The sequence below is a fragment of the Mytilus trossulus genome, chromosome 12, assembly GCF_036588685.1.
Source record: "Mytilus trossulus isolate FHL-02 chromosome 12, PNRI_Mtr1.1.1.hap1, whole genome shotgun sequence".
Classification (NCBI taxonomy): domain Eukaryota; kingdom Metazoa; phylum Mollusca; class Bivalvia; order Mytilida; family Mytilidae; genus Mytilus; species Mytilus trossulus.
In genome coordinates, this window is record NC_086384.1 from 10,784,425 (window position 1) to 10,801,868 (window position 17,444).

At 31.8% G+C, this 17,444-nt stretch overlaps 1 protein-coding gene across 1 annotated transcript in view; it reads right to left on the bottom strand.

Annotated features, from left to right (window-relative positions):
• Window positions 1–4,469: 4,469 nt before the first annotated feature.
• LOC134692199 (metabotropic glutamate receptor 2-like) overlaps window positions 4,470–17,444 on the bottom strand; it is a 46,041-nt gene continuing 33,066 nt past the window's right edge. The window contains exons 6-10 of the mRNA XM_063552649.1: window positions 14,850–15,134; window positions 13,698–13,803; window positions 9,058–9,197; window positions 6,414–7,551; window positions 4,470–5,060 (exon numbers count right to left, since the gene is read on the bottom strand). Of these exons, the coding sequence (XP_063408719.1) occupies window positions 4,855–5,060; window positions 6,414–7,551; window positions 9,058–9,197; window positions 13,698–13,803; window positions 14,850–15,134 (1,875 nt within the window). The 3' untranslated portion in view covers window positions 4,470–4,854. The remainder of the gene's footprint in view (window positions 5,061–6,413; window positions 7,552–9,057; window positions 9,198–13,697; window positions 13,804–14,849; window positions 15,135–17,444) is intronic.

Genomic DNA, 17,444 nt, shown 5'->3' on the forward strand with positions numbered 1-17,444 from the left:
ACACCAATTCACCAGTAAAGAGAGAACTATTTTGTCTTGCAGGTGTATTTGTATGAGTAATTGCTGTCAAATTACTGTCTTCCATTAAAAAAAAGGTTTAATATATAATCTGAATTTGATAGATTACAATTATACTAATAATTTACATACTTTGAAATGAACATATTTTGCCGGTAGTTATACCCATATTGTTTTTACCAACATAAGTTCACATTCTATGTAAAAATTCATTTCAGACATACCCGCTATAAAAGGGGGGAGATTACATAAACGTATGTATCACTAAATTGCAGTTGATTTGACGAAATTTGTATCGTTAAATCTTTTGGTGTGGGAAGCTCGGTACGAATTTGTCCAATTATGCGTACACCTGGCTTGATAATTTTTACTTGTATTGTTTGTCAATAGTCATCTGGATGTATTTCTCCTTTATCAATATAAAATTAAGGTAGTGGTATGATAGCAAATGAAAAACTCTCCAAAAGAGACCAGTTAACACAGACATTAACAGGTATAGGTACCGTACGGCCTTCAACAATAAGTAAAGCTCACACTGCATAGTCAGCTATTAATTGATTCAAAATCACAAATGTAAAACAAGCCAAACCACGGCCGACACTCGGCTAACCGAGAGATAGGTCAGTTAATCTATATTGAGTATGCGGCTATATCGGCGGTGGGTCTGTTAATCGGGTTGGCTAAAGTCTGTTAAGAGTAAAACTCACAATTTAATGTTAAACTCTGTTAAAAATACAGATTTTTTGGCATGTTATGAGAATCACATCAAAAAAAGAAAAGTGTCTGACAAAATGATATCTATCATAGAACATTTTCCACCATTAAAAAAAATGCATAGCCTGCGCAATTTTAAGTAAAACGAAAAGGCGTCGCGCAAGTATGTGTTTTTTTATGCTTGTACGCAAGCAATATTTTAGATAAAAGGCCAAAAACCATTTTTAGATATGATTTAAAGGACACAAAGTAGTATTTCGGTTCTAAAAAATCAATTGTCGTTGATAAATATTTCATAATTGTTATATAAGTTGATTTATACCACATTTTAATGAATATTAGGGGAATACAGTCTGTTAATGGGTTGGACAATTTAAATCGTGTCAGTTAAGAGTTATTTAGCCACGACAATAGTCTTACTACCTTGAGTTTATATTTTCACATTGAAAAATTTGATGTACTTGTGACGAAAAAAATACAATACGGTGCAATAGTATCCTTATAGAAAGAGCACTTTTATTTTTTTTCTCTGCATTTCATTAAAAGGGTGTGTCACTTCAAATTAGCGTTATATGGACTGATTGGCCGCTCGAATTCGCATGAATTTATTATTTACGCCAAGTTATCAATCAGCCTTATTTTTTTGTGTTCGAAATCGGTAACATCTATGAATCTGTCATGTGTTGCAATGCAGCTGGTTAAATTCCATGCGTTTTCTTTGGAAAACTAAGGCTTTTCTACCTCAGGAATAGATTGCCTTATGCCGGCGTCACACATTGGCGGATAGACCGGCGTGCACCAAACGTACACAGAGAAAACTGACAAAGTCGGTATACCTTAGTTGCACGCAATAAGAACGCTTAGCAATCGTTCAAAGCGCGTTGCATAAGTTTGAAGTACATGTACGCGTCGAAATATAAAGGTAAAATTGAGAAAGGAAATGGGGAATGTGTCAAAGCGACAACAACCCGACCATAGAACAGGCAACAGACAAAGGCCACCAATGGGTCTTCAATGTTGAGAGAAACTTCCGCACCCGTAGGCGTCCTTCTGCTGGCCCTTTAAAAATATGTATACTAGTACAGTGGTAATGGACGTCATAATAAACCCCGAATTATACACAAGAAACTAACATTAAAAATCATATAAGACTAACAAAGGCCAGAGGCTCCTGACTTGGGACAGGCGCAAAATTGCGGAGGGGACAAACATGTTTATGAGATCTCAACCCTCCCTCTATACATCTAGCCACTAAAGGAAAGTAAATACGTTTGATGAACGATACAACCCGAGGAAATTTTTATGCAGCATAAAAAGCATACAACATACGCCAACATACGTTTCTTGAACGCCGGATAAACGCTTAGCCTTAGGTACGCTTCTCGTAGCCCAATACAAGCTGAAAGCTCGTTTTCACCCGTTACAAATATGATTGACAGGTTAAATGCATAAAAAATTACTAGCGCATTGACAGCGTAAATGAATTTAAACACGCCGGAGCTATACGCTGAAGTGTGACGCCGGTATTAGTTGTATTTCCTCAATGCTTTTCAACTTCGTTTATGGCCTTTTGCACATTTTTTTCGAGCGTCACTGATGATTTTTTTTTAGTAGACGAAACGCGTGTCTGGCGTAAATATAAGGCGTAAATATCAAATTAATTCTGGTGTCTATAAGGATATTATTCGGTATGTATTTTCCTTTGTACCGAGTCATCATTCTCATTTTCTGCCGCCTAAGGAAATGTCTGTACCAAGTACGGAATGACCGTTGTTTTCTAATCGTTGGTAATGTTGTTCTAAACATGAAATTGACATTGGTAATTTTTTTCTATATTTGTGTTGAGTACTGGTTTAATGTGTAACAAAAAGGCAATTTTATATTCCTGTAAATCACAATAAATGCATAATATTAATTTTATTTTTCGAGTAATGATGTATTCATATGATATCGTAAGTCATTTAGCCAACTCGCAGCCCACAAACATGCTTGTTTTTCTATCGAGTAACCTTCAAGGTGGTGTAGAGAAAGGTTGATGTTAAAAGGTTTGTCTTTATTTGTTTGCATTATAAACCTATTTCAGTTCATTTGATAATAAAAAATCAAAAGTGAAAACTAAATTATGCATATGTGACACATGGTCTTATAATATTAAATGTTTAGTTTGCATTTTCCGCGATGTATGAACACTACAAAGTAACTACCAATCGATTTATCAGTACTGTATCGAAACGTGTGGAAACTTTAATGTGATGATACAATGCATTTAATATCAGATGCATCAATTGCAACATACTACCATAGTTTATTGTAAATTAATATCAAGTAGCAACTTGAAGTGATAAGATCAAACTTTTGATTTTAAATAATGACTTTAAAAACAAAAAGCAATATGTACAACCAATCAATATCTGCTGACAAGATGAAAATACTATGCGTGGATTTAACGTTGATCTATTATGACAGAATTTGTGTGACATACTCAAATTTAGAAAAAAAAAAACTATTTTACTTACTGATGTTTTGTTACATTACGAAGTTTATCTCTGATTTATATACTTGTTAACTATGTAAATGACAAATTGGTGCAATTCATATCAATGAAACAGAATCCACATGATATATGCGACCATTCTTTGGTGAAATTAATATTACTTTGATATTACACTTTTTGAAACTATTTCTATCAATTTTCAGATTCCATTGTGTAAACTTATGTTTCATTGTTCATGTGTTGTTTCTATATATTCTAGCCACTAATCTTGAGCCTATCCCTTTATTCAGATAACACCCCATATAACAATTAAATTATACTAGTAATGTAATTCATAACTCTTAACAGACCAATTAACAGACCGAGTTTTATACATCCGACCCATTAACAGACCATATTTTTTATCAAAAATTGATTTATGTCACCAAAATACAGTTTTTCGTGTAGATTTTTCACATATGGATGTAAATCTGGTAAACAAACATAATGTCCGTCTTTTTTCGATGTTCAAAAGATTGCATACAAGTAAACTCAACCAACTTGTCATTTTTGTGTACATTTTGTGTGTGTAATATGTGTATAAATTTACTGATGAGTAACTCGCCTTTTCATTTTGTAGATCGTTTATTGAAGCTATAAAAAAATTAATTACACAACTGGATTCAGTTATCCAAATCATTTTGTCAGACATGAATAGTTTTTATGATATAAATTTAATTAAAAAGTTATACAATGAAACATATTGACCTTGCACTGATTTTCACGATAACACCTGATTAACAGACTTTAGCCAACCCGATTAACAGACCCACCGCCGATATAGCCCCATACTCAATATAGATTAACCGACCCATCTCTCGGTTAGCCGAGTGTCGGCCGTGCAAACGAGAAAAACAATTTTTGTGTTCAGTTTCTTTGCATTTGTCATATTTCATTTTAACTAATCGGATAATTTTTTAAATGTCAATAAGACAATTACTAACCACCTACTGGTGATTCTTTGTAAATAACATCACCACAAACAAGCTTTTATTACAATACTTTCATTTATTATAAAACATACACAATTGAGCATAACAAGGAATTCTTTTTCATTTATAAGATAATGACATGATATTTGGGTATACCTTGCTTTTCATTCATCAAATATTTCATATTAATTTGCAATTGTTTGACTTATAAGTATTCGAATTACCTGAATAAATATAAGAGTACCGTTAATTATTTTATGCAACAGAATAGTTTAATATTTATTACATTGAATGCAAATGGACCGTTTTACTTTTTCAGAAACACATGTATTTTCCTTAAAAATAATAAGATAACAATGGATATTATTTGAGAGTTTGCCTTTCGTGTACAGTTTTCTTTTTTATCAAATGTTGTATTTGTTTTTAACTTTTAGTTCCGTTTCTAAACAAACTTACATAAAATATACCAACGTGTTTGACGAAAGCAGTTTTCTTTCATATTAACCATGTTAATTATACAAATATGCAGCATACTATTGTTACAGGTTAAAAGATAATGCAGAAAAAAACATTTCGTAATAATAGTGATTATTCTGGACAAAAAAGTTCAAGAATTAAACCAAAGCATACAAAAATATTTCTGAGTTTTATCCTGACTCATAATTGGACATCTTGATCTTGTTCTGTTTCTTCAGTCTGATCTTGTTCTGGTTCCCGGTTTTCATATTTGTGTCTTACAGGACAGTTTAGTGTCTGCGTACTAATACTAATCCCATTAGCTTGCGTCAGATTAGTCGATCTACTACACAAGCTATTGCACGAACCAGATGTTCTAAGTCTATGAGTAAGTTCCATATCGGAACCTGCAAATAGAAAAAAATCAAACATTGTCAAACGGTTATCCACAATAATTATTTAATTTACTAATGATTAATTCATTCCAAAAGTTATGACTTAAACTCAGAACTTTATCCTTGTCTGTTTAGTCACTTCAGTGTTGTTATTTTTTGTGTTAACGCGGATGGTTCAGTGTTGTCTGTTTGGTTACTTCAGTGTTGTTATTTTTTGTGTTAACACGGATAGTTCAGTGTTGTCTGTTTAGTCACTTCAGTGTTGTTATTTTTTGTGTTAACGCGGATGGTTCAGTGTTGTCTGTTTAGTTACTTCAGTGTTGTTATTTTTTGTGTTAACGCGGATGGTTCAGTGTTGTCTGTTTGGTTACTTCAGTGTTGTTATTTTTTGTGTTAACACGGATAGTTCAGTGTTGTCTGTTTAGTCACTTCAGTGTTGTTATTTTTTGTGTTAACGCGGATGGTTCAGTGTTGTCTGTTTAGTTACTTCAGTGTTGTTATTTTTTGTGTTAACGCGGATGGTTGTCTGTTTGGTTACTTTATATTGATTGTTGTTTTTGATGTTTATGGTAACTGTTCAATATTTAACGTATTTGTTCATCACATTAAAAGGCCTTGCTGAAACCGTTACATAACTAAGGAACATTTTGTACATGCAAAACAAAATAATGCTGTTGATTTCGTATCATATCGTAATATGATCATACAAATATACCAAAACATATAACTAAAAGTTAATATGCTGTCAGTAATAGTAATTATGTAATGATCCATTAAAACTGGAAGGTTTTGACCTGCAGTGAAATTCTGTATCAGCAACGGCACGTAATAGTCAAAATTGACTGCTTTTTAAAAAACGTTTCATAATGTGTCCTGTGTACAAAGTTTTTATGTTTTCTTGTATTATCCATTAAAACTGAAAGGCTGTAACCTTCGGTCATATTATGAAATAGTCAAAATTGCCTTCCTTTTAAACAACGTTTACTAATTTGTCATGTGTACGAAGTTTGGTATGTTTTCTGTTCGCTGGTCTATTCTTTTCGTAAAATTCTCAAATTTCCTAAAACAGAGACATGTGCATTATATGTCTCTGCCAAAAAAATATCCTTTTAATGTTCTCCAACGCTCGACCTGAGTATGCAACCAGCAGAACATCGAGACAGTATATATTAACTTGTATTTTGTTAGATGAATGAACTTTGATAAGTATAATGTGTTTTAAAGGTTCCCTACATGTAATATGTTAGAGGAAAATGAAAGGTATTCTAGGCGATACTTAAAGGACAGGTGAGAAAAAAATGTACAAAAGGAACTTTACTTTTGTAAAAAGTTAGTATTGGGAATCAATACTACATGTATATTTACCTTGGTATGATTTTGAATCTGTGTCGATACGAATGTTACATTTAGTAGCTCTATAATTATTCTGTACTACAGGGCCGGACATTACCGGCTTGGCTGCCATTAAAGATTGTCGGACGTTTCTTTCTGCATGAAATATGATAATGTATGATTTTGGCGCAAACATACATGCTAAAGCCACGGTGGCACTAAGGCTTATAGCAAACGACATGGTGGCTATTCGTATGTCTATTTCATCTGCTGTACTAAAGAATATTGGCACAAATGCTAACCATATAATACAAGTTGTATACATAGTCAATCCTATATGTTTTGATTCATTAAATGCTTCGGGTATGTTACGTGTCAAAAATGCAAAGAAAGTACAAACAATAATCAAACATATTGGATAGGTAAATCCCACCATATACCACGCCTCCACGGCGTCATTACACACTAGCTGATGGTCATCACGATTGGCATAATATGATATAACTTTTGGTGGCCGTAACAGTACCCATACTATACCCACTGCATTTTGAACTGCAACCAAGGACCCACAAATCACAAGTTGTGATTTAGGACTTATGAATTTAGGACGTTTGGTTGTTCTTTTCCCTGCTTTGAAGATTCTATATATTCTATTAGTTTTTGTCAATATTGCAGAATACACAATTGAAAAACATAGTCCAATTCCAAATTTTTGGGCTCCACACGAAATTTCTGTTGGTTTTGAAACAAGTATAAAAGTCATTGAATAACACAGGAATATTCCAACTAGAAGAACAAAACTCAGCTCTCTCCCTGATGCTTTTACGATTGGTGTCGCACTGTATCTTAGAAACGTAATCATTGCGGTAGACGTCGCTGCTAATCCAAGTGTTGCAACAATCATGGCAGCAAAACTTAGCGCATCACCATAGTCTAGAAATTTCTGTGGAATTGGTTGACAATAAGATTTATCGGCCATGGGTATTGTACCCATAGGACACGTGACACATTCAGATTTCGATGGCATGTATTGATAAGTATGACATTTCATGCATGTCCAGCAACACGAGTCACCTTCAACTAGTTGAGTTGCCTCCCCTGGTCCACATGGATGACTACAAACAGATGGTGGGTGCATTGGTTCGTCAAGTCTGTATGTTAAGTTTTGCATCTGTTCATATGAAAAAAAAAATTGTTAAAAAGTCAAACAAAGCAATTATTATATCATTTATTAATGATACGTCAATTCAATTGCTTGTGATCCTAAATTGCAAATAACAGCTTGTTTAAAGGTTATTGTAGTAAGGATTCCTTCAACCAATTGTTCAGATAGGAATACTATATTACTAGTGCTTGGGAGTGCAGTTAAAATTTTACGGTAACATTTTTGAAAATATTGACAAAATACAAATGTAGAACAGCGGGAAAAAGTGAATTATCTACAACATTTAATACAATTGAATGCATATAATATGTTATCGTGTAAGGACAAACTATACATATTTGACAATGCACTAGTGGGTTATTGAAAAGATAAGACGTGGCATGATTGCCAATGATAAAATTCTCCACAAGTAACGAAATGACACATTATTCAAAATCTATAGGTCGTCGTACTGCCATCAACAAAGAGATCAAACCGCATATAGTCAGCTACTAAGCATTCTAAAATTGGTCATAGCTTTGTCGCAGAATTCATGAATTTTAATAATTGGATTCTTTCAAAATAGATGAACAATTCTGGTTCTCCTTTTGTATTCTGGTTTTTATTAACCGGCACACATTTGCAATTTATCAATTATATATTATAAATCCCGTCATTGTGTTATTTTTTTATGATGAAAAGTTTTGCATTCTGTTTTTGTTTTTGTTTTGTCTAATGTGGTTTGTCTATATGCCAATTCGTGTTTCCTTTTTTTTTTTTTTTTTTTTTTTTTTACATATGACGTCGATCTTATAATACATCTCGTCATTGTGTTACTGTGCTATGATATCGTTGTCAGTATAACGAAATGTTATGCGACCGTCGAACAAGTGAGAGGCTTAGCTAGCTATAAAATCAGGTTTATCCTAAGTCAGGAATCTGATGTACAGTAGTTTTCGTTTGTTTATGTAATTTATACATGTTTCTCGTTTCTCGTTTTTTTTTATATAGATTAAACAGCTGTTTTTCACGTTTGAATGGTTTAACACTAGTAACTTTGGGGTCCCTTATAGCTTGTTGTTCGGTGTGAGCCAAGGCTCCGTGTTGAACGCGTGCATTTACAAAAATGTACCTATAATGGTTTAATTTTTTAAATTGTTATTTAGATGGAGATTTGTCTCATTGGCACTCACACCACATCTTCCTATATCAAATTAATCCACCATTCCCTGCATAAGAAAATGCCTGTACCAAGCCAGGAATATGACAGTGTTTTTCATCCGTTTGGTCTGTTTAAGCTTTTGATTCCGCCTTTTGATTACGCACTTTCCGTTTCTAATTTTCTTTGTAGTTCGGTACTTTTGTTATTTTTTTATAGCACTTTGAGAATAGGTTGAACACAAAGCATATGTTATCATTTTTAGTATCAACAAGAAAGTGCATAACATGATTTGTTTTCTATTGATCATTACATTTTAAGATAAACTTTAGTAGTCCTCACCGAGATCCAATTAGAAAAATGATTTTACAAACCTCAGTAAGATTTCCATTTTTGAAATATCCAACTGTACTCCATTCATATTCACCTTTTTCTTTTTGATGGAAATTAAGGATTCTATATCGAGCTGGACCATCTCCGTTAGGCAGAAACTGAAAATCATCACCGGACAAATCTAAAAATATATACAGTTTTCTTTCTTATAGTTGTAGATATAAGAAGATGTAGTATGGGTGCAAATGAGACAACTCTCCGTCCAAATCATAATTTGTAAAAGTATACCCTTATAGGTCAAAGTATATGTTTATCTAATATCGAATTTTAATTTGTTATTCAGAAAAAATATAGGAAGATGTGGTTTGAGTGCCAATGAGACAACTCTCTATCCAAGTACAAAATTAAAGAAGTTAAACCAGTATAGGTCAAAGTACGGCCTTCAACACGGAGCCTTGACTCACATCGAACAGCAAGCTATAACAGGCTACACAAATACTAGTGTATAACCATTCAAACGGGAAAGCCAACAGTCTGATATATATAAAAACGAGAAACAAGAAAAACGTATGAACTACATAAACAGACGACAACCATTGTACATCAGATTCCTGACTTAGGACAGGTGCAAATGTTTAATATTGTGTAGATTTGTTTATTTCAATCGATCTTTGTTTTAAATTGTAGTATCAAACATTGGTTAGCAGAGTTATGGTGCTGTCACAATTTTTGTTTTACATTTAAAAGCATTATAATAGTGATAAACCATAAGGTTAAATTGAGGGCTTTATCATTAATAATGTTGATTAATTTTATTGTGATATAATTCATTAATGAAAATTCATTGTTAAAACGATTTTGTAAGAAATAGAAGAAAAAGATGCGGAAGAAATTAAAACAAAACAAAAAACGAAAAACAATAGATTCAATTGTTTCTATATTTGTTTCAAACCAAGAATACGACTATGTTAAATTATAGAAATTTGTATATATTTATGATATTAATAAAAAAAAATTGAGAAAATTAAGTCACTCGATGTTTTCAAGATTTTTTCTATTTTTTTTTATACAAATATGTCATGGAACATAAAAAGAAGAGAGTTGTCGATCATAAACTATGTGCGTTCATTCTCTATTTTGATAACACATCAACTATCTTTCGTCCGAATTTTATGTACGATTTTTGTATAGCTCAATCGTTAGTTGTATGTGTAGTGCTTATTGACCGCTGTTTCCCTAATCGTATTTTTTACTGCTGGTTGTGGTGTAGTTTGTAATTCATCGACTTATGGGGTTTGAATACCCTAAGCGATCTGTGATACTAATAAAAACACTAATTGGCTTTTCGAAGACGATATGACCAAGCTATCAAACGGATACATATTAGCTACATTTCTATAATGATCACATGTCTTTTAAGACATAAGGAAACACTACATTCTTTATTATTTTCATCTATTTTTTTCATTTTGATCAATATTTGAGTCATAACATCTTTTGCCTTGACATATGAACATAAACAACTCAGATAAGTTCTGGATTATGATATATCAAACGTTTTGTGATTGTGCCTATTAAATTTGTGATCCTTATTTTATATAAATCAAAATTTATATTCTATATTTTCCACAAAAATAGACAACCAACGTCGTCTTGTTGGTTGTAATCAGTAAATTTTCGTTACTTAACTTTAAGTAATTTTCGCTGAATGTAATATACAATTAAACAAAAACAAAACATATCATTTTTATACCTTAATGTTTGATTTGTCGTTTTTTTCTGTTTTAAGTAGTTGCAGATATTTTTTTATTGTAGCTCAATTAGTTTATTTATTGTTATTTGAATTAATTTTATTATTTTTTGCCAGATTATTTTCCTACATTTGTCTTTCATTGTCGACCTCTGAACTTAAGTTCAAATATATCAAAATATTTTTTTTATATTTAAAATATATCAAATTAGTGGTAAATAACATGTTTATGATTTCATTGCAAACAATATTATAATATTGTGGATTTGATTAATGAATACTGTTTATATTGTAATGTTGTCATTTTAATGTTATATTTAACATTGCAATAAAAGCTGGAGGTTTGGCATGCCATAAAACCAGGTTCAACCCACCATTTTTTTTTTAGTAAAATGTCCTGTACCAAGTCAGGAAACTGGCCATTGTTATATTATAGTTCGTTTCTGTGTGTGTTACATTTTAATGAAGTGTTTCTGTTGTGTCGTCGTAGTTCTCCTCTTATATTTCATTTGTCTCTCTCAATTTTAGTTTGAAACCCGGATTTGATTTTTTTCAATCGATTTTTGAATTTCGAACAACGGAATACCACTGTTGCCTTCATTTATACATTTGCTAATGTTTAGTGTTACCCTAGCCCCTATGTTGTGAAATCCCTTTAAAAATTAGTTATGATTACAAAATTTGTTTACTCGTAGCAATAGTTCACGAAAATCACGATGAGTCCTAGACATAAAATATAAGGCAGTAGGATTCAAGGTAAAGTTTTCAAATTGTTTATACATAGTTTAACGTTTGCTAAAGTTTCTCCATGAAAGCATCAACAGACCAGTCGTCAGTTCATGAATTACCACTCAATGACAAATGTTCATACTTATAAATTAACCTTTTTATAAAACTTTGGTTTTTTTTGTTTAAATACATAGGATTTTCTACGTCAGGAATATATTACAATAGTTTTATTTTACAAAACCTTTGTAGTTTTGCCTTTTAGCTTCGTACTTTGTTTGGTCCTTTTTACTTTTTTTATTTGAACATCACGAATGAATCTTTTGTAGACGAGACGCACGTCTGGTGCAAACAATTTTAATCTTGGTATCTAAGATGCGTTTTTTCACCAGTATATAAAAAGCTGTTTTGATTTCTATTTGAAATGATGTCTATCTAGAATAAAGAAAATGACTGACAAGCTTGAGGTATCGATGAATTGAAAGGGTTTATAGTAGTGAAGTTCTATTTTAGTTTCTTCTATGTCATGTTATACAATTCATTGAATCTCGAATGACCTAATATCAATACCAAGATCACTTTTGATGTTTCACCACGCAGCATTCCAGTTCTGACAGTGTCAATTATAAATACAATTTCTGGAGGAAAAAAGTTTAAACACGAGATATGAAACAATTTCAGTTCCATCACGACATAATGACTACTGATATCAAAAGAAAATAAGCTGTTTATACAATTGTCGGCTCGAGCCCAACAATGAACGTTGCCGCAGTAGCTACACGATTCAAAGTTACAACCGAAGAATTGATGCACGATAGGCATATGAAATTTTGTATTATGTATTAACCTTACTCGAAGCTTTTGAACAAATTGAAATGAATATAATTATGTGTTTTACTTAGGGACGTCAACGAGTAATCGAGTTCGCGAGAATCGCTCAGTAGTAATGAGTATCGAATAACAAAATGATACTCTCTCCTGTTAGAATGTTGTTGCTTTCTTTCAAAGCTTTAACAAACAAAAACATTTTTTTATTGAGAGCGCATGCCGGGAAATTAAATATTAAATAAAATCAATTAAAATTAGAATACGATTCGAATGTTTCCGCTTAGCTGTCATTTAAAATTCTCCCAACCAGAGGTAGGCCATGTACAAAAAACTTTTCCAAATCTTTCACTTTAAGCTAATTTTAGTCATAGTGTATACTGTCAGAGTAAATAGTTTCATCAGCAGTCAATTACTTACTAGATTGGATTATTGTCAGTTTACATAATTAGTACATGTATTAAATGAGCTGTTAACTATGGTATAAAATTCATAGGACTATTATCTAGTTTTCTGTAATAATATTGAGGGTTTTACGTTTATAAGACAACGACCAACGACATTTTAAATGGACAATTTTGTGTTTCCATTTTGTAAATGTTTTACCAAGCGAATACTTGAGTATCGCTCGGTATATCAAACGAGTACCTGATAATCATGACTTACATTTGCTTTAACTCCCAACAAGTTCAACTGATTATTATACAGTCAGAAAAGATACACACATTCGGTGTTTAGTATGACGTCCATTACCACTGAACTATTGTACTGTTTTGTTTAGGGACAAGCTGAATGACTCATCCGAGTGCATGAGCTTCTCGCTGAATTGAAGACCCATTTGTGGACTTCGGGTGTTGTATGCTCTATGGTAGTGTCGTTGTCTCTTTGACAGATTCCCAATTTCCATTCTCAATTTTGCAATGAATTGAATTGGACAACCCTCCGAGATCTTAACCCTCTCCCTGTACCAATTAAAGACATTAAAACTGACGCGACGTCAATACTTTTTCTTTTACACGGTAAATAATAACACCATTACAATAAATCGAAAAGACATGTATTGCTAAAGGGAAATTGTTGGTATCATCGGAAATATTATTGACAGACAGATCAGCTGTTCATAATGTCTGTAAAATTTAAATTTATCATGCTTGACTGCTTGAATCTTCTCAAATTGAATAACAGACCAGTCAAGCTCTACTTATTAGGTTTTGTTTTAAAGTTATTACCGTTTTTAGTTTCATCATGTGGATTCACTGTTGTCGTATTGAAGTAAGCTTTATATTTCCTTTCATTCATAAGCGTATGTTAATAATAATATCTGTTTGTTACAAATAAGTATAGAAGTTAAAACTTTTATATTATACAATTTTACTGTACCTTTAAATTTCACTTCTAAAAGAAACTTTTTCAGTGTTTCACCATCTATCGGATTCATAGCATCACATAACCCTTCGGTATTTGGACAGATTGTTCGGTGCATATTCTGAAAATATCAAAATATTACCTTATCATCTTCTTTGTATTGTTTAACTTTTGTTTTCTTATCCCAGTAATAGATTACCCTAGCCGTATTCGGTACAATGTTTTGGAATTGTAGATCCTCAATGCTCTTCAACTTTGTACCTGTTTTGCTGTATAAATATTTTGATATGAGCGTCACTGATGAGTCTCAAGTAGACGAAACGCGCTTATGGCGTACTAACTCATAATTCTGGTACCTTTGATAACTATTTTATGAGATATTAAATGTTATTCGCGTGAGTTTAAATATCTATGCAAATGTATTGTCCCTGAGAAAATCCATTGAACACGTTTGTGTCGGATTCTATCGTTTTAAGAATATTTATAATTATAGACATCATCTTTTGTCTTTTTAAAATGCACTTGAGAATTGCTACACAAAGAAAAGTTAATATATCAGCATACAAGAATTAGACCCTTCTTTGTATTTAGACTTGTTGTGAAAAGGCATACAATCCATGAGAAAACCATATGTTTTGTATGTCACACAGCTAATACCATTTTTTGTCGGCGGGGAAGCGACTAGTAATATATTTTAGATAATCATAAGAAGCATATAATTCTTAATAATCGTTAATGTGAAAATTAAAAAAAGAACAGTTAAACATTCAATGAGTTTGCTGATAAATTTTCAAGCTTTATGGATAACATAAGTAGGTTTTCACAATTTATATACTGTGATATATTTGGGTTTTTATCCTTGTCCCTTGATCTTTGGCGATAATTTGTATCATTAGAATAAAAAAAATAACTCATCTCTTATTTCAAATCGTAAATCAACCTATTTTCGCGATTGATATATTTTCGCAACGTTCATAACGCAAATATTAATTGTCTCGAATATGTAAAACTTGAATAAATTCAAATTAAACTACACTAAGAACATTACAATACCGCGAAATGAAATAGTCGCGAAATTGAATAGTTAGGAAGTTTACCAAGAAGTGTTAAACGCGATATAAAGTATCTGCGAAAATAAGTTGGTTTACAGTATGTGATAACGTATACCTTTATGGCATGTGCAAAAGCTAGAACAGCATCACTGACAAACTGTAATTGAGCCTCCATATCAAATGTGTCTAGATCAAACGATTCGTTTCCTGTGCAGTCCTTTATAAAGTTCTCGTTATATGGTGTCCAGGGACTATCTCTATATTTACATTTGAATTGTTGTTCCCAGTATTCAATAAACCAAGGATTCCGATGATTACTGCCTGGTTTTAACTTTAAGAAATAATCTTTAAATCCTTTTACTTCGTATGCTAATGGTTGTGTTGTTATAGCACCTTCAACCTGGTTAAAGAAAATATATAAAAAGATAAATGTGAAAAAGACATTTCTTTTATTAAAAAAGTTCTTTCGTGTTGCTGGCAGATGAATTAGACTTTCCTATAATCCAGTATACTATCAAAGGTCTATATATGTAAGTTAAAAAGAAATAATTGTAGTTGAAAATATAAATCAACCCGTTATAAAGAATCTGAAACTCGTTAGATACTCTATGAAGTAGCCCTTTGAAGAAAACCTTGTAATGTTAGCAGTATCCTATAAACAAAACAGATATAAAGTTTCAAGTTTAACATGTTTAATGCACGTTTTATTTTATCAGATGTGGTTGACTTATTTATTCTAATTCATTTTTACTCTGTTCAAAATTGTAAAAACTGTAGTCATGTGTGCATTCTCAAACGATCTCAAAGCGAGGGTGAATTTTCTGATAAAATATCTTTCGAGGCTATAATGAATTGTGAATGTTGACCATGAAACGTATCATGAGTTCTGATAATTCCAATGGTTATTATCCAGTTAAAGAAGAATTCTATTATTATTCATTCGTCGTACATCGGTAAAGTCCTGAACTTATTAATTACATTGTACAGAAACATTAACAAGAAACTTCGAATTGTTCAATAGACACGACAAATTCCGTTAATAAAAAGGACACAACACGCATCAATAAAACCTTGTTATGTCCTTGGTAAACAGTATAACTGGTTAATGTTTATAGCAGTGTGTATTGCTTTTATGAAATATACAAGAACCGCCTACTTATTTATTTATTCAGTTCTGTTCACCCTATGAACAAATGTAATGACAGGACAAACCATTTGCTTATACTGAAATGCCTTATAGACTGATAGGTATGTTGCGACCTAATTGTCGGAGATGGAAGATAAGTTGTTCTACATTATGAGAGAAGAATATAGATAAAATATTGGTATCAGAATATTATACCATGGACAAAAGCAAGAAAACAAAAAGTTGTTTGAAAAAAAAATGACTAACAATTGAGACAAAGAACAGGTTGGTTCAAAGTTTAACATACTAGTATATGAAATATCTAGAATTATTTTAGTGAAACCAAGATTGGTGGGAAAACCTAATATATTATCAAAAGAGATTTATTAATGAATTGTCTTTTAATTACCATGATACACAAAATATAAATAATTACATCATAACTGGAAAAATAAAAAAAAGGAGAAAAGTATACGAAAATCAGAAGCCATGATAGTTCTAAATGACGGATGAGACAATAGTAAAAATATGTCGTATTGATTAGACAATCATGTTTTAATCAACACGATTACTTTTCTAAGTGTTATAAAAAAGGACCATTTTTGTCTAGATCAGGATTTGATTTTACATTCAAACATGAGGTAACGAAATTGGATGGACCCGAACACAAATAAAATACATGAAGCAATAAAATACAGCATCAAATAAAAAACAATGTGCAGAAACTTGATATATATTTCGAGGCAAAAAATAATTGTTTATGTTTACTCAAGAGTTCTGATTATTCAAATGGTTATCATATAGTTAAAGTTTTCAATTATTATTCATTCATCGTACATCGGAATCGTCTTAGACTTATTAATTACATTGTACAGAACTGTTAACAAGGAACTTCGAGTTGTTCAATAGAAACGACAAAGCCCGTTCATAAAATGGACACAATACGTATCAATAAAAACAGTGTTATGGCATTGGTAAACAGTATAACTAGTTTATGTTTATAGTAGTTTGTATTGCTTGTATGAAATATACAAGAACCGCTTACTTATTTATTTATTTAGTTCTGTTTACTCTATCAACACAAATAATGACATGACAAATCATTTGCAAATATTGAAAATGACTTATAGTCTGATTTTTTTGTCGGAGATGGAAGATAAATTTCACTACACAATGAGAGCAGAATACAGATCCAATTTTTATATCAGAACTGAACCATGGACAAAATCCAGCAAGAACTATTATTATAGTTCGTTGAACTGTTACATCACTGTCCCAGGTTACGGGGAGGGTTTGGATCCCGCTTACATGTTTAACCCCACCACATTAAATATGTATAACACTGTCCCAAGTCAGGAGCCCGTAATTCAGTAGTTGTCGTATGTTGATGTGTTACATATTTTTTTTCGTTAATTTTTTGTATATAAATCAAGCCGTTAGTTTTGTCAGACAGGAAAACATTAATCAATTACCTGAAACAGTAATGAATAACAACAAATTAAAAAATGAATCCACAAAAATTAAAAATGATAAAAAATCTCCTGAAACTCAACGTACTAAAAAGTCTTACTAAAAGCCTAAAAG